Here is a 20,002-nt window from a genome sequence, read left to right as displayed (position 1 = left end):
TCTTAGCTCACCAAGTTTAAGTACAAAGAATCCCATAAGGAATTATTCTGGGTGCCTCTGAAGGTGCCTCGTCCTTTTGTTCTTAGCCTAATCCTCTCTTGACAGACACCGTGGATTTCAGACTACATAATCTGAAGTTCACGAATTGGGGCAGTCCCAGTGCGATCAGACTTGGCTTTATCGACGATGTTCAAGTCCAATACAGATTAGGTCCAGTCTGCGTGTCTCCGAATTGCCCCAACTAGTCCAGCGCGAAGAGAGAATTAGGGCCAAGGGTGAAATGAGGAGGCGCCATAGACTCACCCATTATTTGGTCATCAAGTGAGGAGGTGAATACTTGTTTAAATAAATTGTTGAGATTATTCTTGTATTCATGGTGAAAGATGAGCTCATTTTAGGTTCTTTAACCTTTTCTTCTGATGAGCTCACATTAGGTTCTTTTCCCCCTTTATTTGGACATGGATCTATTGAACAATTTGCTCCACTTTGGGATTTAAAATTTGATTGAATGAAAATGAAAGCTTGAATTAAAAGATTGTCATACATTGGTAGGTAAATGTCTCTCTTTTTCTATTTTCAACAAAAAAGAAAATGTCTCTCTTTTTCTATTTTCTTTTCCATTTGACCTCTTTATTGGCCATACTTGTAGAAGTTACCAATTAGTACATGGGGAACAAGAATAATTGAAATAAAAAAGGAGAATGAGGTGAAAAATGGGTCTTGATGTCTCTTTGTTTCATTGGTAGGTCATTTACCGTGTTTAGGCAGAAAGTGTTACTCGTCCATAAAATACCAAAAACTTATAAGACTAGGTAGATCAACAAGAGTTGTATATATCGTTTTGCCTTACAGACTGCGGTACAGACTACCACGACTTGTAGTGAAACGTTAACTTAGGCCAGCTTGAATATGTCTTTCTTGATCCATGAAGTCCTAAACCAAGAACCTCAATATAGATCTCAATCATTTTGAGAGGTTTCCAACAAGTAACATGTATGCTCTTAGAGTTATCCAATGTAACAAAGAATCGGAGCAATTAGGATAATATATAAGGTGAGCAAAAGGAGAACCCACCTTTTAAAAAGTTAAAACAACCCTGGTCAAGGAACAAAAAAGTTTCAAAATGAGTCTCCCACCAATGGTCATCAGTATAGGATCAGAACCATTACGAAAAAAATACTTATATTCTAGCTTCTTGTTCTAGTAAGTTCATATTTTCCATTTCTAGTTAAATATGGTTAGGCATGTGCATTTTGATATCAATTATGATCATGGCCATTACAAATGTATTCTAATTTGCGGTTCTAGTTTCCTCACACATACTTTCGTCAGTTGTTTTTCAAAATCATCAATAATCCACAATAAAAAGTTTGTACAAAAAATAATGTTAAAAATATCTAATAGTCGACCGCTAATTAGTCTATCAAATCTACAACTACATCAAAGTCTCACTATTAGACAACAGTAAGACGGTAGACCTGTTCAATGACTATTGGGTTGGACACTCAGATAGTCTGACCCATGTCTAGTAGGAGGGGGGCCTTGATTATGTCCGAGTCGCAATAGGCTCCCGCGAGCACTACGGCCGACACGTTTCGGATCGGGTCTCGACCACTGGATATTTTTCCACCCCTAAATGGCATATTTGAAATTTTGATAAAAACAGATCCCCATCATTTTACAAAAAAAACTGCTTAACAGTGTCTGTCTCTGTTTCCTCCCGTACGACTTGGAAGTAGGAAAAAGACTACCCCTTTTTCATTTGTAAACTCCTTTCATCCCCTTTCTTCCAAATTCAATCGCCACCCTTCTTCTCTCTCTACCCTCTCTACTCTCTCTCTCCACTCTAATGGCGTCTCCAAATGTTGTTGTTGATCAGAAGTCCACATTTCTCAAAGTTTACTCTGTTTTGAAGTCTGAGCTTCTTCAAGATCCTGCTTTTGAATTCACTGATGAAGCTCGTCAATGGGTCAATCGAGTAAGATCCATCTACCCATTCTTCTTTTCTTTACTTAGAAAAAATACCCATCTTTTCATTTTTTTCATCTTCCTTTATGATCTTCACTTCTATTCTTGTTTACCTTGATGAACCTCTTGACTTGCTTGGTGATTATGATTTAAGTTAGTGAGGTGTTTGGTTATTAAACATGATTTAGTTGAACTTGGTGATCTTAATGAACAATGGGTAGAACTAAATGAGCTGAAATATGATTATTTGTTTACTTTAACTATGGATTTTGACTTGAAATCATAACATCTACTTCCTAGCCCAAGAAGTTTGGGTTTTATTCTTTGATGAACCCCTATATACTATTTCATATGAAGATTTAGAAATGTATGTTTTTGAGATGTCACCCATTGGACATATCTAGAGTCTTGGCAGAGATGGAGTTGGCTAACCCGACCTAATGACACCCGTTTAACCTCGTAAATGGACTCGGCTAGATGATGGAAGGAGATTTTTATGTCATATAGTTCCTTAAAGATATCACAATAGTCTAATGTAAGCTTCAAGGTTCATTTTCGAGGTTTACGATTTGTAGTCAAGATGGTCAATGCACTTTGATCCAACAGTAATGGGTTTCTTTAATAATTTCACTTGAAGTACTTTTTTCTTTTGCTTGGTGATTCTACTCCTAATTTGCTGTTTTTAATTTGTAGTTAAACTTGAGCTTTCACTAATCACCATTTGTTCTTCTAGACTTCTATTTCTTGAAGGAAAAAGTAATTCTTACTTGAAAGATGTATATCTTTTTTCACTAACCTTTCTTGCATAAACTTGTTTTGTATTTGCAGATGCTTGATTACAATGTACCTGGAGGTAGGAATTAGAACACTTCTACCCATTTTTACGTTTTCGAAAATTTGAGTTGTTATACCATATTAGAGTTCTAATCTACTTTTGAAACACAAAAGAATGTTAGATGATATCTTATCTTAGTAGCTCTTGATTTCAGGGAAGCTGAATCGAGGACTCTCAGTGATCGATAGCTATAGATTGTTGAAAGAAGGAAAAGATCTAACTGAAGATGAAGTCTTTCTTGCTTCTGCCCTTGGCTGGTGCATCGAATGGGTATATCTATAGAATACCTCGATACCAAACTTTTATTCTTAGCTTGTATTTACCGTTCCGCTAGGAATCTGAACTTCTCCGTATACTGTTTTTTGCAGCTTCAAGCATATTTTCTTGTTCTTGACGATATAATGGACAACTCTCACACAAGAAGAGGCCATCCTTGTTGGTTCAGAGTTGAGAAGGTGGGTTTTTAACTGACGAACATCTTCCATCGTGCATACATTCTCCCCTCATAGTATTTCCAATAAGGTTTTAACATTTTCGAAAATTTACGTTAGGTTGGTTTGATTGCTGTAAATGATGGGGTTTTACTTCGTAACCATATCCCGAGAATCCTCAAAAAGTACTTCCGAGACAAGCCTTACTATGTCGACCTATTGGATTTATTCAATGAGGTGACTTCCTTTACAGAATTCTCAAAACTTTTTTGTTTAATTCGAATACTCGAAGTTATTTGTGACTATTTCGCCATTTGAACAGGTTGAGTTTCAAACAGCTTCGGGACAGATGATAGATCTAATTACGACACTAGAAGGAGAAAAAGATCTGTCGAAGTATACATTATCTGTGTGAGTACAAAAGTGTACTGTGAACAGCTTCCGAATGATATAATCTACTCCATTTGTCATCTGTGTTTTTGTATTGATCTTCGAAATTGTTTGCTTCAATGTAGTCACCGTCGGATTGTTCAGTACAAAACTGCATATTACTCGTTCTATATTCCGGTTAGTAGAACACACCTATTACTCTTATGGTTTATATTCATCAACTTAGCTTCCGAAAGACTGACTTTTTATTTCTTGCATTGTTTAAACTTATATTCGATGTAAACACTGTCTGACTACCCAGGCGTGGCCTGGACTCAGCCCAACTAAAGTGGGCCAGGCCTGGCGTGGACTGATACTGAGCCTAGACGGGCCATCCTGTCCCAATTGACACATCTAGGCATAACAAATTAAGATCATGTTATATTTACGAATACTATTCTCACAGGTTGCTTGTGCATTGCTTATGGCTGGTGAGGATCTAGACAGTCATGTTCTTGTAAAGAATGTACTTATCGAAATGGGGGTCTACTTCCAAGTACAGGTAATTGTTTTTTTTTTTAAAGTGAGTACAGGTAATTGTTTCAACCATAGAATTTCCAAGTACAGGTAATTGGTGATACCGAAATGTGATTTTAGCTACTTCTTGTAGGATGATTTTCTTGATTGTTATGGTGCCCCAGAAGTAATCGGGAAGGTAAGCTCCCGACAAATCTCAATCAGTACGACAGTACATTGGTCTAGAAACATGTAACCAGTTGAAGTGATATTTCTATGTTTTCTAACTCGTTCACAGATTGGGACTGATATCGAAGATTTTAAGTGTTCTTGGTTGGTTGTTCAAGCACTTGAACGAGTAAACGAGGACCAAAAGAAAGTCTTATATGTAAGTTTGAAATCTCCCTGAAAAACGAGTAAACATATTCCTACTCCCTGTTAATGGTATAAACTTAGATATGAGGTCTATTTTCAGGAGAATTACGGAAAGATTGATCCAGCTTGTGTTGCTAAAGTGAAAGCACTTTATAATGAACTTAATCTTCAGGTTCGAAATCTCTCTTCTTTTTCAGTTACCCATTTCTTTGGTTTATAAACTTCTAAATTCAAAGTTCTGGTGAAGACTATATATACGCCAAATGCTTGATTACTTGGGGTATTGTCGGGTGTTTAAAGATGCTGGACCATGTTCACTCAATCGGTTAAGCTAATTTTTATTCATTTTGCTTTCGAACTTGCAATCTTATAGGGTGTTTTTGAGGAGTTTGAGAGCAATAGCTACAAGAAGCTAATTTCCTCCATTGAAGAACAACCAAGCAAACCTGTCCAAGCAGTGTTGAAGTCTTTCTTGGGCAAGATATATAAGAGACAGAAGTAAGAACAATTAAAGAATAGAAACTTAAGAATATAATTTTATATTTCGGTTTGATTTTCTGTTTCCTTTCGTGTGGAAGAAAAAACAATGTCATGTGTCTTATTATTATATATCACTTCTACGTTTCCCGCTCCCTTTCGGTTTAGGCTCTTTCGTTTTAGGCTTTAGCAATATCAAGTGTTCATTTCTATAGTCCGCTATTGCTTTTCTTTTCTTTAGCTTTCACTCTGTATGATGTACGCCATCGAAATATTTCATATATTCAAGACTTAAATTATAGATTGGTGATATTATTATTTTCAAAGGACGGTATTAATGTTTGCAACTAACAATTTAATGACATAACTACTACACTTTTGGACCATAAATACTACAATTTGAGCCTTGGGGAAGTTTCGTCCATATTCTTTTGTAAATTGAGAATAAATTATTGGCAATAGTATTTGAGCCGAAAATGTTGGCCGAGTACAACCCAAAAATCTGATGCGGCAGGCTCCCATTGGTCTGGGCATTTCTCTATCCACATGATTGGACTGATGGGAGCTGGCGACATTAGATTTCCTGTTGTGATGAGCCTTCATTTTCGGGCCAAATAGCATTTCTCATAAATTACTCCAAATTTGGATACTTGTCAAAGAGTTGGGCAACTAATGAGTGTGGTGATAAGGGTATTCGAAATTGAATGCTTAATCTACTTCCAATTGAACCCGGGTGTCTCACTTTATGAGGATGCAAGTTAAGTTTGAATCCCTTTCTTTCAATTGCATAAGTATGTTCAATTATGTTCAACTCTCCAACTTAGGATACTACAAAAGAAAAAAAAAAAAAAAGGAATTTTATACAAATCATATTATTAAACACAACTTCTTGTTCAACCGCCGACTTGATCGTCTTGAATTATCTTAATAGTACTCTATAAAAGATAGAAAACCCCTATCCTATTTTTAATGAAATCAATTGTTTAATATTAAATAATTTTTTCTTAGAGTGTCAAATAACTAAGTTGTAATCTACATTGTCAACCATAAAATACATTACCTCTCAAATTAGTTTTAGAGACAAAAAAAGTGGTAGACATGTTAGAAAAAGATAGGCGGCTTTGACTCTTCAGATTTTTTTGTGTCACGAAACTATAAAAAGAAAAGTTCTCCCATATCGAGAATTTGCCCAATAACGTAGTTTTGAAAATTAGATTTCTACACTAACATTTTTAATCCGATGACGATTGCAATAAATAATTAAATAAGTAATACCTCAAGTACCATTACTTGCAGGTTTGAGCTTACCAAAAATGGGAAAGTTGGGCATATTCAAAGTAAATAAGTAGTACTAATTAAGAATTGATTTCATTATCACCTTGACTGGATCCATAACTCTCAATCTCTTATCTTTCTTATGTGACTCTCCAAAGTTGGAATACTTGGCAAAGAGTTTATGTTTCTTCCACGACTGCTCTTGGAAGTAATTATGGAAAAAAATTTGGTAGCTTTATATGTCATTTTGCAGTTAATGTCAAGTCGTAATTCTAATGTCATTTTTCTTGTAAATTTATTAGCGCCACTTCAACTTGAGCTTCCATAGAAAACCAATCGAGGGTGAATTCTAAGGTTTGCTTTTATATTACTATCAAACACTATCATGTGTCATAAATCTGGAATAAATCATCTAACATCAAGCACCAATTCCAAAATGTCATTTTATTTTCATAAATTGGAATTGTTCTTCAGCCCTAAGCTTCCACTTCAACCTCCCACAACTTTTGCAAATTATATAGGAAACCAAATACAAAGAAGTTTCATTTTCAAATTTAATACATTACCACTTGTACTTGTGATGTACATGGATATGTATGAGTGTATAATCAATAATAATAAAAAAATAGATTTATCAAATTACTATTTTACATTAAATATAAGCCTTATTTATCTCGATTCTTCTTAAGTGTCTTTTGATTTCTTAAATAGAGAATGAAAAGTTGGACTAAATTTGGTGTTGGTCTTAGTTCAAAAAACATAACAAAATTTTCTTCGACTTTGATTCTTACATCAATATCTCCAAACCCAAGTTAACCGTCCCAAACCAGGTGCAAAATTTATGCCTTAATATATATAAACTTCGTTGGGTAATTTTAGAGTCTCTCACCCAAAAACAGATTCAAGAGGTGAGGTCTTCCCCCACACTCGTAAACTCACCGGTACTCACAAATCACAACCAATGTGTGAGTATCTCAATTGTCATGACGAACAATCAAGAAAAGCAGTAGAAAAAGTAAATATCCAAACACGTCTCAATTGTCATGTGCATAGTTAGAAATAAGTTAGTAGAAAGGAGATAGATGCGGCTAGTCAATCCTATTACCTTTTTTTAGTAATTAGGAATGAGTTAGGAAGGAACGGGCGTTGAATACTTAAGACACAAAATACCCAAGCACGTCTCCTTGGAGAGAATATTTCCTTTTTTTCATCATAGGAAACTGCCATTGATAATAGATAGAGCTGAGATTTCAACCAAATAGAAGATGAAGATTAAGCAACTTATTTTGGATTTCACTTCCCAAACAGATCCTTACTGATTCCTTCATGAGAAAATAAAAAATTGCACTTTTTTATTTGGAAAAGTCAGAAGTTATCAACTCAAATACTGACTTCTACTTAACTTAAACAGATCAAGTTTAGTTGATGATCAATTTGGTTTAAGAGATAACTAGTCCATGATTGTTTCTCAGTCAACTTATACCCAATTTCCCAACTGCCTTTCTTCCCCATAATAAATCCTCTTCTTTTTTCTCTCTCTCTTAACTTATTGTTTGTTATCTGTTGATCTTGATTTTTTACATATTCTACTATCAATTTCAATACCCACTTCTTCAAATCTGATTTAAGTACTTCAAATTAGTTGTTCTGTTCTTTCCCATTCCAATTGATACTTTGATTTTTTTTTTCTTCAAACATTAGTAAGAACAGAAAGGGGCAAGCTTGATTTCTATAAAATTAAGTTAGAATTTTGTTTTAATTTCTATGTAAAAAACAAAATTTTGAAATCTATAGTTAGAAAGTTCAATACTTGTTCTTGATTAATTTGATTTTAGTTCAAAAAGGGTTTCCTTTTTTTGATTTCCCCCCTTTTAAATAAATAATTGCTTTTTCAGTGGCATTTTTTATGATAAAAGATGAAGCTTTTGGTGACAGTAGTAGAAGCTAGGAATATAAAAGCAATGGATCTAAATGGGTTTAGTGATCCTTATGTGAAATTACAACTTGGGAAGCAAAGATTTAGAACAAAAGTGGTGCAGAAAAACTTGAATCCTGTTTGGGGAGAAGAGTTTAGTTTTAGGGTTGAAGATCTTAAGGAAGAACTACTTATTTCTGTATTTGATGAAGATAAGTTCTTCAATAATGATTTTATTGGTCAAATAAAATTGCCAATTTTTGAGGTTTTTGATGCCGAGAATAAGAGTTTGGGGACTGTTTGGTATACTCTTCAACCCAAGAATAAGAAATCCAAGAACAAGGATTGTGGTAAGAATTCTAATTCCATTCACCTTTTATCCATTTTTAAATTCGTTCTAATTCCATTCCCCTTTTATCTATTTCCAAATTCAAGTTTTTAGTTGGTAAAACTTATGTGATTAAAATGTTGTTTATTTCTTGCTTAGTCTAATTTTGGGTTGGGGGACTCTAAATCCAATCAATGTATGTATTTTTGTGGGATTAGGGACATTGTTTTGGTGGTGTGAATAGTTTCATGTAGAAAGGTCTTTATGATTAGTTTCCTTTATTAGTATTAAACCCTAGTCGAAATTTCCATAACTTAGTGACGGTTAAGCGTTAAGTAGGAGGTTGTTGAAAAACGGATTAGATTTCAATTTGCAGTTGGTGTTAGAATTGAGGATAACTCTATTCTTGAGTAGGTGGGAAAGCGAGGTACCATATTCCACGAGGAAGAGTTGTTGGATAGTGGATACCCATACCGTAGGTTTAAATCGTAGATAAGTAGTTTTAGTACTAGTGAGAGGGTTGGTCTTTATAGATGGTATCATGGCCAAAGACGGCTCTATTTGCTATTTGTATGGGGAAGGGAATTTAAGGACCATATAGACCAACCCATCTATCTAAGTCGAGCTGGTCGTTCCACGATTGATCATGGTTAGCACGGAATGGATGTGCTTGCACGGGGAAGATGGGTTATGCTCGAAGTTATAATGCAGGTTGTTTTGTAGTGATTGAGAAATGCTTGAAGTGTAACTTTTTGAAATTCTTCTTGCTATTGTTCCTTTGTAGGTGAAATTCTTCTAACAATCTCGTTATCTCAAAACAACTCGTTCTTAGATGAAACTCTTTCTAGTAAAGGTGGACAGCAAATAGAGAATAGTGCAGATCTCACAAATGAATCACCATTTATGTCTTTGGATAATCATTTAGGATCATCTTCTGAAGCTGACTCTATTAAAGAAGAGAAACCGTTAACACAGACCTTTGCTGGTCGTATTGCTAACATGTTTCTCAAAAATGGAGACACGGGATCGAACTTGCCTGAAACACCGAAAAGAGAGGAGATTTCCGAGGAAAAGGTTTTTGAGAAAATATTTGAAGCTCAATCCTCTGACGGAACTTTTGAGGAAGCAATGAGAAGCCTAGAGTCAAAACACCAACAAACAGAACTGCCTAGCAACTTTCCTGGAATACTACTTGACCAATCTTACATTATTTCGCCTTCAGACATGAATTCCCTACTTTTTTCACCTGATTCAACTTTTACAAAAGATTTAGCTGAATTCCAAGGAACTACAGAACTAGTTGAAGGACCTTGGAGATTTGAAAATGGCGGAGAGAGCTTAAAAAGAGTTGTAACTTACGTAAAAGCTCCAACTAAGTTAATCAAGGCGGTCAAAGCCACAGAGGAGCAAACTTACCTAAAAGCTGATGCGACAGAATTTGCAGTTTTAGTAAGTGTTAGCACACCAGACGTTATATACGGGAGCACTTTCAAGACCGAATTGCTCTTTGTTATAACACCGGGACCCGAGTTACCATCGGGTGAACAATCAGCAAAGTTGGTAATATCATGGCGAATGAATTTTATTCAAAGCACAATGATGAAAGGAATGATAGAAGGTGGAGCGAGACAAGGACTTAAGGATAGCTATGATCAATTAGCAAATTTGTTATCTCAAAAAGTTAAACCGGTGGATCCGAAAGATCTTGGTTCCAACAAGGAGCAGGTTTTGGCTTCTTTGCAGGTAGAGCCACAATCGGTTTGGAAGCTGGCAGTTCAATACTTTCTAAATCTTACTGTAATTTCAACTGTTGTAATGGGACTTTATGTTTTTGCCCATATCTTGTTGGCCATGCCTAGTACAATACAAGGTCTTGAGTTTCAAGGGTTGGATTTGCCTGATTCAATTGGTGAAGTTATTGTCTGTGGGATTCTTGTTCTCCAAGGCCAACGAGTTGTGGAGATAATAGCTCGTTTCATGCACGCGAGAATTCAGAAAGGTAGTTCTCATATATACCAATCTTATATCATTATAAGAAACACTTTCTATCTTTTAGATTGTCATTTTGTTGTTTGGTCATATCGAAGGAACTGATTCGTTTTTGTTCCGGGTCATTAAATTTAGGAAGTGATCATGGAGTCAAAGCACAAGGGGATGGGTGGTTGCTAACGGTTGCCCTAATCGAAGGGAGTAGCTTAGCAGCTGTTGATTCTACGGGTTTCTCAGACCCATATGTGGTTTTTTCCTGTAATGGTAAAACAAAAACCAGTTCAATAAAGTTCCAAAAGCTTGATCCTCAGTGGAACGGTAAGCTATCACTCTTGTAATTTCTATAGCCATTCTATATTTGGTATAAATCGAACTGGTTCTATTTCAAACTCATTCTTGGGCCTGCAGAGATATTCGAATATGATGCAATGGACGATGCACCGTCGGTGCTACATGTGGAAGTATTTGATTTTGATGGACCTTTTTATGAAGCTACATCTTTAGGGCATGCTGAAATCAATTTCTTAAAAACGAATTTATCGGATCTTGCTGATGTTTGGATCCCACTTCAAGGAAAATTAGCTCAAGCATGCCAGTCTAAGTTACATTTACGAATTTTTTTGAACAATACAAAAGGAAATGGTGTTGTAAAAGAGTACTTAACAAAAATGGAGAAGGAAGTCGGGAAGAAGGTAAGTAGCTATTCCGGCTTAGAAGTAGTTAAATTCACTGCGGGTCTCCACTTTTTTATGTTTTCTTATTTTTCTTGACAAATATTTGTAGATAAATGTTCGGTCCCCTCAAACAAACTCGGCGTTTCAGAAATTATTTGCGCTTCCTCCAGAAGAATTTCTCATCAACGATTTTACTTGTCACTTGAAGCGCAAAATGTTAATGCAGGTAAAGTTAATTTTTTTTTTCATGTTCTTTATCTCTCACTTCCGTTCTTAGTGGATTCTTTTTGTTTGTAAAGATTCTGAGTGGATTCTTGTCTACAGGGCCGGTTGTTTCTTTCGGCAAGAATAATCGGATTCCACGCTAATCTATTTGGTCATAGAACAAAGTTTTTCTTCCTTTGGGAAGATATTGAAGATATTCAAATTCTTCCTCCAACATTGGCATCAATGGGAAGTCCAACAATTGTTTTTGTACTTCGTCGAGGAAAAGGTGCAGATGCAAAACATGGTGCAAAGACCCAAGATGAAGAAGGCAGATTGAAATTCCATTTTCACTCTTTCGTTTCGTATAATGTGGCTCATAGGTAGAAATTTAAGATCGATATTACATACTTCCATATCTATTAACCTTTCATCTACTAGAGTGAAGTTTATAAAGTCAATTTTGGTTTAACGTTTTTCTCATACAGAACAATAATGGCACTTTGGAAGTCAAGAGCTTTGAGTCCTGAACAGAAGGTGCGAATCGCTGAAGAAGAATCAGAAGGAAAAGGCCTTCGAAGTGAAGAGAGTGGAACTTTTACTGGCATTGAGGATGTCACCATGTCAGAGGTTTATTCCTCTGTTCTTCCCGTTCCGGTAATCTCTCAAAGTTTTATGATGCCATATAGTTATGTCATATGTATCTCTGCTATTAGGAAGGGACCTCTATATTTTGGAATTCGGTGTTTGAATCATGATCCATTCACATGAAGACGCATCAAGGCCTCAAGGGGTCCTTTGTGTGAGAATAGTCCCGCATGAACAAATGGAAGCATCATGACTCATCAAAAATTGGTTTTTGAGTTGGATGCCACAAACTTAATAGGGTATCAGAGCTAGGCCCATAGATAGATACTAGGGCAAACTATAACACGTGTTCCGCATATTCAACAGAAAAGACACGTGTCAGGCTCAAAGAACATCCAAATGAGGAGGCGTGTGAGGATAGTCTACAGTCTACTAATCTCACATGGACTAGGAAATCTCATGGCCAACTAACTAGAACCACTCCACTCGTAGTCCGTTTGGTTTTGGTTTGACGACTGACAAACTTTGCTTCATATCGATTCAGTCTTACCTCTAAGTTGTTTTTATTTCTCAGATGAATTTCTTCATGGAATTGTTTGGCGGAGGTAAGTTAGAAAATAAAGTAATGGAGAAAGTGGAATATGCCGAATATTCTCATACACAATGGGAACATGTGAAGTCCGATATTTATCAAAGACAAGTTTGTTTCAAGCTGCAGAAAATTATTTGTCCTGATAGAGGAGAAGTAACCAGCACCCAGCAAAGATCTCCCTTGTCCGACCGAAAAGGATGGGTTGTCGAAGAAGCCATGACCCTCCAAGGGGTACCACTTGGTGATTATTTCACGGTAAGAATGTCTTCTATTCGAACTCCTAGCAGAAGCTTCAACAATGATATAGGCACTAAAAATGTTGATTTCTTCTATTATTTCTTTCGATAAGGTTTTTATTAGTAATCAATCTTATTGTTTTCGTTACTTTTGCAGCTTCACGTAAGATATCAAGTCGAAGATTATCCCTCAAAACCAAAATCATGTAACGTCCAAGTTTTCTTCGGAATAGCGTGGCTGAAAACCACCAAGCACCAAAAGAGGATAACGAAGAATGTTATATTGAACTTTACCGATCGCCTCAAAGTAATCTTTAACGTGGTTGAAAAGGAGTTTGTGACAGGAAATTAACTTATTAAGTAAAGATGGTCCAGTTTTCATTGAAGCGAATCACATCAATATTTTTTCGACAAAGTCCTTCCTCCAGAGCATCCAAATGGCAAACTTAGAAATCATGGCCTGATTTTCCATTGTTTAAGAATTTTGGCTTGGGTTGCCATTCCTTCTTAGACTATAATTTTCAGAAAATGGTGTTTCGGGTAGGAAGGATTCAAAATCTGAATCGCCTCTGAAGTTTGAAGCTAGTTTATTCTTGATCGTCTTAGTGTGCCACTAGTGAAACTTGAACCCGGACCGATTAAACTTCTAGTGCCGGTGGGTCTGTCGAAAAAGCCGGCAAATGGGCTGGATTAACACTTGTCATCTACACAGTTTTCTTGTTTTTAGTTTTAGATCTTGATGCACATAATTGTCTTACTAGTTATTGTTATAGTCTTATAGATACTATACTTTTGTACTTTTAGGGTTTATTTGATTACACCTAGCTATTTGAGTTTTCTTCTCTTTGTATCAAAACTTGGATGTAATTCAAACACAATAATGTTTCATTTTTTGATATTTTGCTAACAAATTGATGTTGTCATAATAAGATTTGACAACTTGTATATCGTGAAAGAGCAAAATCTTCTTCGACAATTGTAATAAGTCTTTTTTTTTCGACAATCTCCATTTATTTTGAGCAGGAAAAGCACCTACCATTGCGAATACAAGATCATGAGACGCACAAACAAAAGAACAGACTAACGGAAAAGAAACCTAGCCCTAAGGACAAAAGTTAAGGAGAACATGAAGCGAAAACAAACGAAATGACACACCAACTAGTCTTTTTAACTCCATAACCCGAAAACAAAAAAAAACCCACAACGATCTAACAGTCTTTGATTCCATGCACCATTTAGGTCATTTCTTGAGGTAGACTCAGAAATCAGCAGAACGGCTCCTACTTGGTCCATTCTTTGGCAGGGCATCCCTCTTTTCTAATATCTGTAAAAATAGTATAAAGTAATAAAAGAATTTAATTTTAATTCTAAAGAATATTATCTTGAAAAAATATATAATTAAATGATATATGGACTAAAGAGAAACTATTTTTACCTTCTTGGCTTTCTCTATTTCTTCATTTTCCTTCTGAAGTTTTCGTAAATCTTCTTCTAGTTGAATTTCATAAGCCTTCAAGAAATAGGTCAAAAGAAAAAAGAAATTAATTTTGATTAACTAAATGAAAAGAATAAATGGAAAAAGTAGTAGTCTTATTATAGTTTTCCATAGAGAAGTATTGTATTACCCTTCTCCTAGCTCTGGAACGGGCAGCCGATTCTCGGTTCTTCATTCTCCTAATTCTGTTTTGCGCTGCGATTGGATCACGAACATACCGACCGCCTACGCCACCACCACCACCACCAGGAAGACTACTAACACCACCATAACTAACACTACCATTACCAATACCACCAAGAGCAGCACTACCACCAAGACTAGCACTACCCCCATAAGTACCACCACCAACACCAACAAAACCACCACCAAGAGCAGCACTACTACCAACACTACCACCATAACTAAGACTACCAAAACCATTATAGCCAACACAACCAACACCAACAAAACCACCATTACCAGCGATAGTAGCGCCACCACCACCACCAAGATTACTAGTACCACGGTAACCACCATTGCTAACATCACCAGTACCAGCAGCAGCAGCAGCAGCAGCAGCAGCAGCAGCAGCAGCAGGACTACTAGTACTGTGACCAACACTACCATCATAATTACCACCAAGACTGCCACCAGCACTAAAGCCAGTATAACCAACACCACCATCAAAGCCGCCACTACTAGCACCACTACCACCACCACAATTACCAAATCGGCCGTAACAAAAACTACCGTTACACACCCTGCCACCAACACCAACAAAACTTCCATTTTGACCTGCACTAACACTACCACCACCACCAATGAGACTACCAATACCATTGTAACTGAGACCAGCACTAACACCAACACCGACATTATTACCAACATCACCACCACCGCCACCACCAAGATTACCAAGACCACCGTATTCAATACCACCGCGACCTCCACTAGCAAAATTACCAAGACCATCGTATTCAACACCACCTCCACCACCAACACTACCAACACCAACAACACCAACACCACTACCAACACTACCAACACTACCAACACCACCAACACCACCGCCAACACTACCAACACTACCAACACCACCAACACCACCACCACTGTACCGAAATCGAATTCTGCCAAGATATCTATGTGCAGAAAATTGGTGAGGCATACCAATTGCCCTGTTTTGAACCACACCTTCCCCTGTACCAACATTCATGGGATATCCCATTGATGAAGGTACATTGAACTGAGAGTGGTTCACTAATGAACCTGAACCTTGAACAGAACCAGAATTGGATCCTGAACCAGAATTGAGATTCCAAACCCCATTTGTATTGATTGGCTCATAACTATCCGGCAAGGGTGGCAAAACTGAGTCGTTTTCGAATTGAACAGAATTACCCACATTGGTAGAATTCAGTTGCTCTTGTTCTTGTTCCTGTTTTCCAAGATTTCCAACTGAATTGAACATCTTCTTGAAGTTCTTGGACTGAGAAAAATGGGTTTGATTTTTCGAATCTAAACCTATCATGAGGTGATGAGAAATTAGTCATTACAAAAAAAAAAAAAAACAAGAAATGAAATTGAGTTAAATTAGAATCAGTTTAATGTAGCTCTTCTTGGATTGAAATCAAGCAGCCATTAAAGAACAAAAATGGAGTAAAAAAAGTTAGAACCAGAGTGTTTTAGAACATGCAAAAGCAGAATAGAAAGGCGTTTCTGAGAATGAGGGGAGTAAGGAAACAGAAGCAGAGTTCTTTCTAGTAAAAAGGGAAAAGAGATACAAATAGGGACGTTATGAAACAGAGGATTATATCTGACTAAGGTGATGTCCTCTATTTTTCTCAAGTCTTGTCTGACTCGTCTAAATGACTGCTCTAGAAATGTTTGCTTGAATATTAAGGTTGGTCGACTTGTGAATGTCGTAGTGATGCGTTTGACTAGTTTGAATGACTCACTCGGGATGATTTTCTGGGAATCGAATTTGAGATCTCTAGAGTTTTGGAGTTTATGTCAACATTATCAACCACTTGGAACCAAATGTTGACAGACACGATACAATATAATTGTTCATAACGTATTTTTTTTACCATCGTAATGTAACCATGAACGAGACAAAATCTTTTTTGAGAAAAAAATCTTGATTTATGAAAAAAAAATGATTTTTATTTAAAATTTGAGAACAAAATAAAAAGTTTTGGTCTAATTTATTGTGATAACACATCATAAAAATTTGCAAGAAAATTCTAAAAATACGCGGCTTGTAATACATTATGAACTATCATTATGTATTATAATAAAATACTATTTTCACGAAATTTACTAGCGAGAAGGGATGCTATGTGCGTCAAAAGGCCTCACGAAATTATGATTTTTTAAAAATATTACTAATTGAAAGGAAAATTCGTCCACAAATCGAGAACTAATTACCCATGTTATATTGCATCTGGCCTAAAAGGCTATTTAAAACTTTGAAATGGATTTTTAACCATAATTTCTAAATAATAATATAAAAACTCACACTAAGCCATAAGCCATGATTGACCTTGCATCATTATTTTGCTCACTAATTTAAATGAAATATAAAAGCAATTGTACTTTAGCCTTTGACATGACCATTTCCCTTAAGCTTAATGACCATAGATTGGCATTAGAATATGCACAAATACCATGAAAACTATTCAAATTTGAAGGTAAATTTGACATCATAACATAAAAATTTAGTGAAAAATAAATAAAAATGATACAAAGATTGAGGATATCTCACCTTATTTCAGAGCTTCAAGAAAAGGTGGTTGTTTCTAATGTGAAAACATGCCCATCACCTCGAGGTTTCTTATAGTACCGTTTTAGGATATCTTAGTGGAATGTATTAATGACTTACTGAAATAAACGCTAAATCTTTTGACTGATTTGTGTGGGATCGAACCTTTAAGATTTCTTATAATATCTTAGTAAATTGTATTAATGACTTGCTAATACAAACGTTGACCGATTTATGCGGGATACTATCTGATGATTATCTTTCAAAATATAAACTTTTGCATTTACTGAAAGGTACAAAGAGCAAACAAAAGATATTCTTACTTTTCTCTTTTAACATAATTTTTCACTAGAACATCAAATAAAGATATCAAGAACAATATCGCAAGTCATGTAACTATCCCTCATAGATTTACTACTTTTTTCTTTTTTTTTTTGTTGAGAGAAGATTTACTACTTGGGAAGAAGGGAATCCACCAAGTAGCGATTTCAACTAAACGAGGGTACCTACCACCTAGTTTTAGTGTAGTGGTAGGACATCCCTCTTAAATCCATGAGGTACTGAGATCGAGTCTCGGTAGTAACAATTATTACCGAGATTTATCTCATGTAATTTAGACTCTAAATAAAATTGTCTGTCCGGCTTTAGGCTTTTTGTTGTTGAGTTTTAGACTTATTTAGTTATTGGTTTAACTTAGGTGATTATCATGCTTATCACATCTTAATGATGTATCAATGCCTTGTAACGACTAATGAGATGTACCTAGTTTTGGCATGCTGACACTACTAGATAAACAATATATTTCGCTTTTCTCTAAAACTGTGGTTCTTCGATAACATTGATGTTACAACAAATATACAACCGAGATGTGTATTTGATTTGTATGTACTACTATGTAATACGTATCACGAGGAATTAATTATAGAATTTTTTCGCAGATTAAAATAGATAAATAAATAAAATTGTGGTTTAAAAATACTTAATTTTCCTTAACCACAAAGCATTCGACAAATTAGGAGTGGAAAAGCAAGAAAAGTTCATTGATGTTTGAAAAAGTCACAAAATTGAGCATTTATTGCTTGCTATTACTGTCCTATCTTTATCTCTTTATCTCTATATCTATGGAAAAATGTTGTCAAGATTGAGTCATTAAATTCTTGCCTTCCATAATCTTAAACATTAATTAACACCAACCTTCCTTATTCATTGAGAGAAAGAAAATCAAAATCCTCCAAAAGTTACAAAGAGATTTTAGGTAAGAAAGTTCATAATTTATTACATAAATGCATTACTCTTTCCTTCAATCATAATCCTCATTTTCTTTTCTTCTTTCTTATTAGACCAAAATTATAACATATGTGCTGACAATAAAGATTTACTTCTTCCTTTTTTTTTTTTTCCTAATTTATGAATTTTGATTCATTTTCTTCAATACATTAACCAAATCAAGATGATTTGGGTATTTATTAATTCTCACATTGGTCAAGAAATCATTTCATTTTTAATCTTGATGGAGATTAGTTGCCAAATATGAATAGGGTCTAGACTTCTCTACTTTTGCTCTTTCACAATCAAACCGAAAAACAGTCGAAAGTATCTAGTTAGGGTATCGACACATAAATTTTATATAAACAGTACGAAATTTTAGATAAATAGTACAAAGTTAAGGGGGGAGTCCCCTCAATTTCAGTATAAATATGGAATAAACTCTTGAAAAAATAAACATTTTTTAGACATTTTAGCTAGAGAATTGTACAAATGCTACCCAATTATACTTTCATGTAGTGGTATTTGGATCATAAAAATGGATACATCAAATATAATTGAAAAAGAAATTGATTGTTGTTAATTGAACATTACTTTGACAATGCTTGAAATCTTGTTTTATGTTTTGAAAGAGTTGTACACAAGATATGGAAGAGAAACATGGTGTTCCTAAGATCATTGTGCCTAAAGTAAATATAGATCACCAACAACAGCAACAACAACAACCTTGTACACCTACACGAATGTCGCCGATGGCAAGAAACAACCTTAACAAATCATTCACTGCAAGAAACAATTCATTCAATGCAAGGAACAATTGTTTGTGTTCGCCTACTACACATGTTGGTTCGTTCCGGTGCAGACTTCACAGAACTAATGAACTCGATCGTAGTCGAAGTAGTAACTCAATTGGATCTAAACTCTCTGAGTTAGCTGACAACTCGGCTCCTATTACTGACACCCTTCATGCTCAATGAACAACTACCAACTAAGTCTGACAATTTCGTTCAAATTCACTTTTTATGTGAAACAGTAAGATCTGAACTCTGGCCTCCACAGTTGAGAAATTGTTTCAGACTTCAATTTGTTCATATTTATTTGTATGATTTTATTACGTGTTGAGGGATTAAGGTCACTCAAACACTCTGTATGTTAATCTTGTAAAGGTAGGAACTCCATTGGTTCTTTGAAGGTTGTTAGTCGTAATATGACCTCAAGATCAAGGATCCATAACCTAATTAATTAGTGAGTATTATTCCATGAAAAAAATGCACCCTTTATTCAATAATATTCATGACCCCAATCAAGTTTAAATGGTACTTCTTGTATAGTCCACTTTCATGCTAATTAGCCATAGATATTAACAATATGAAATTGTTTTACAACCAAAAAAGTTTGTAAATCATTTTTTTTTTGTTTTTTCTAAACTCACATGAGTTTGGTAGGACTACTGTCATGATCCAAACAAATGATACTGATGAAATAGTTTAATCGTTAGAATTTACTGTATACGAGTCCCTATTGATTTTGGAATTATGGATAAAAATTTAATGGACCTAATAGTTAGGTATAAAACGTGTTCTACAATTATATGAAAAAGTTTCATAGGTTATAATATTTTGATATGATTGATGTTGGAAGTCATATTCTTTCACTAAAGAGAGATGTGAGAATCTCATGATGGATGCTTTAAAATTGATTAAGACATCAATCAGTACATATG

General features: G+C 35.3%; 3 protein-coding genes and 1 long non-coding RNA gene across 6 annotated transcripts; 3 read left to right on the top strand and 1 right to left on the bottom strand.

Moving 5' to 3' along the window:
• Positions 1–1,692: 1,692 nt before the first annotated feature.
• LOC147560554 (farnesyl pyrophosphate synthase 1-like) lies at positions 1,693–5,297 on the top strand. The gene is made up of 12 exons (XM_086662709.1): positions 1,693–1,978; positions 2,797–2,821; positions 2,958–3,073; positions 3,172–3,258; positions 3,355–3,471; positions 3,557–3,645; positions 3,750–3,801; positions 4,070–4,165; positions 4,274–4,318; positions 4,418–4,507; positions 4,595–4,666; positions 4,868–5,297. The coding sequence occupies exons 1-12, from the start codon at positions 1,850–1,852 to the stop codon at positions 4,994–4,996; spliced, it is 1,047 nt and encodes a 348-aa protein (XP_086518835.1). The 5' UTR covers positions 1,693–1,849; the 3' UTR covers positions 4,997–5,297.
• Positions 5,298–6,946: 1,649 nt separating this feature from the next.
• LOC147560553 (C2 and GRAM domain-containing protein At1g03370-like) lies at positions 6,947–13,683 on the top strand. 3 transcript variants are annotated; one of them, XM_086662706.1, is made up of 10 exons: positions 6,982–8,511; positions 9,274–10,488; positions 10,614–10,796; positions 10,887–11,170; positions 11,262–11,378; positions 11,477–11,739; positions 11,845–12,013; positions 12,519–12,791; positions 12,930–13,158; positions 13,201–13,683. In XM_086662706.1, the coding sequence occupies exons 1-9, from the start codon at positions 8,163–8,165 to the stop codon at positions 13,122–13,124; spliced, it is 3,048 nt and encodes a 1,015-aa protein (XP_086518832.1). In that variant the 5' UTR covers positions 6,982–8,162; the 3' UTR covers positions 13,125–13,158; positions 13,201–13,683. The 3 variants fall into 3 exon arrangements, with proteins under 3 accessions (XP_086518831.1, XP_086518832.1, XP_086518833.1); XM_086662705.1 differs by having other exon boundaries at positions 6,947–8,511; positions 12,930–13,683; XM_086662707.1 differs by lacking the exons at positions 11,845–12,013; positions 12,519–12,791; positions 12,930–13,158; positions 13,201–13,683 and having other exon boundaries at positions 7,272–8,511; positions 11,477–11,823.
• A 65-nt stretch (positions 13,684–13,748) lies between these two features.
• Positions 13,749–16,115, bottom strand: LOC147560552 (uncharacterized). The gene is made up of 3 exons (XM_086662708.1): positions 14,398–16,115; positions 14,208–14,282; positions 13,749–14,096 (listed from the first exon to the last, which is right to left on the bottom strand). The coding sequence occupies exons 1-3, from the start codon at positions 15,778–15,780 to the stop codon at positions 14,031–14,033; spliced, it is 1,524 nt and encodes a 507-aa protein (XP_086518834.1). The 5' UTR covers positions 15,781–16,115; the 3' UTR covers positions 13,749–14,030.
• Positions 16,116–18,084: 1,969 nt separating this feature from the next.
• On the top strand, positions 18,085–19,496 carry LOC147560551 (uncharacterized). The gene is made up of 2 exons (XR_015233829.1): positions 18,085–18,268; positions 18,912–19,496. It is a non-coding gene; the product is annotated as an uncharacterized LOC147560551 (long non-coding RNA).
• Positions 19,497–20,002: the final 506 nt, after the last annotated feature.

This window comes from Eschscholzia californica, unplaced genomic scaffold (assembly GCF_041429995.1).
Source record: "Eschscholzia californica isolate CP2 unplaced genomic scaffold, dmEscCali1.0.p SCAF_2, whole genome shotgun sequence".
NCBI classification, from domain to species: domain Eukaryota; kingdom Viridiplantae; phylum Streptophyta; class Magnoliopsida; order Ranunculales; family Papaveraceae; genus Eschscholzia; species Eschscholzia californica.
The sequence above is the reverse complement of the archived record's forward strand: the minus strand, read 5'-3'. Positions and strand labels throughout refer to the sequence as shown.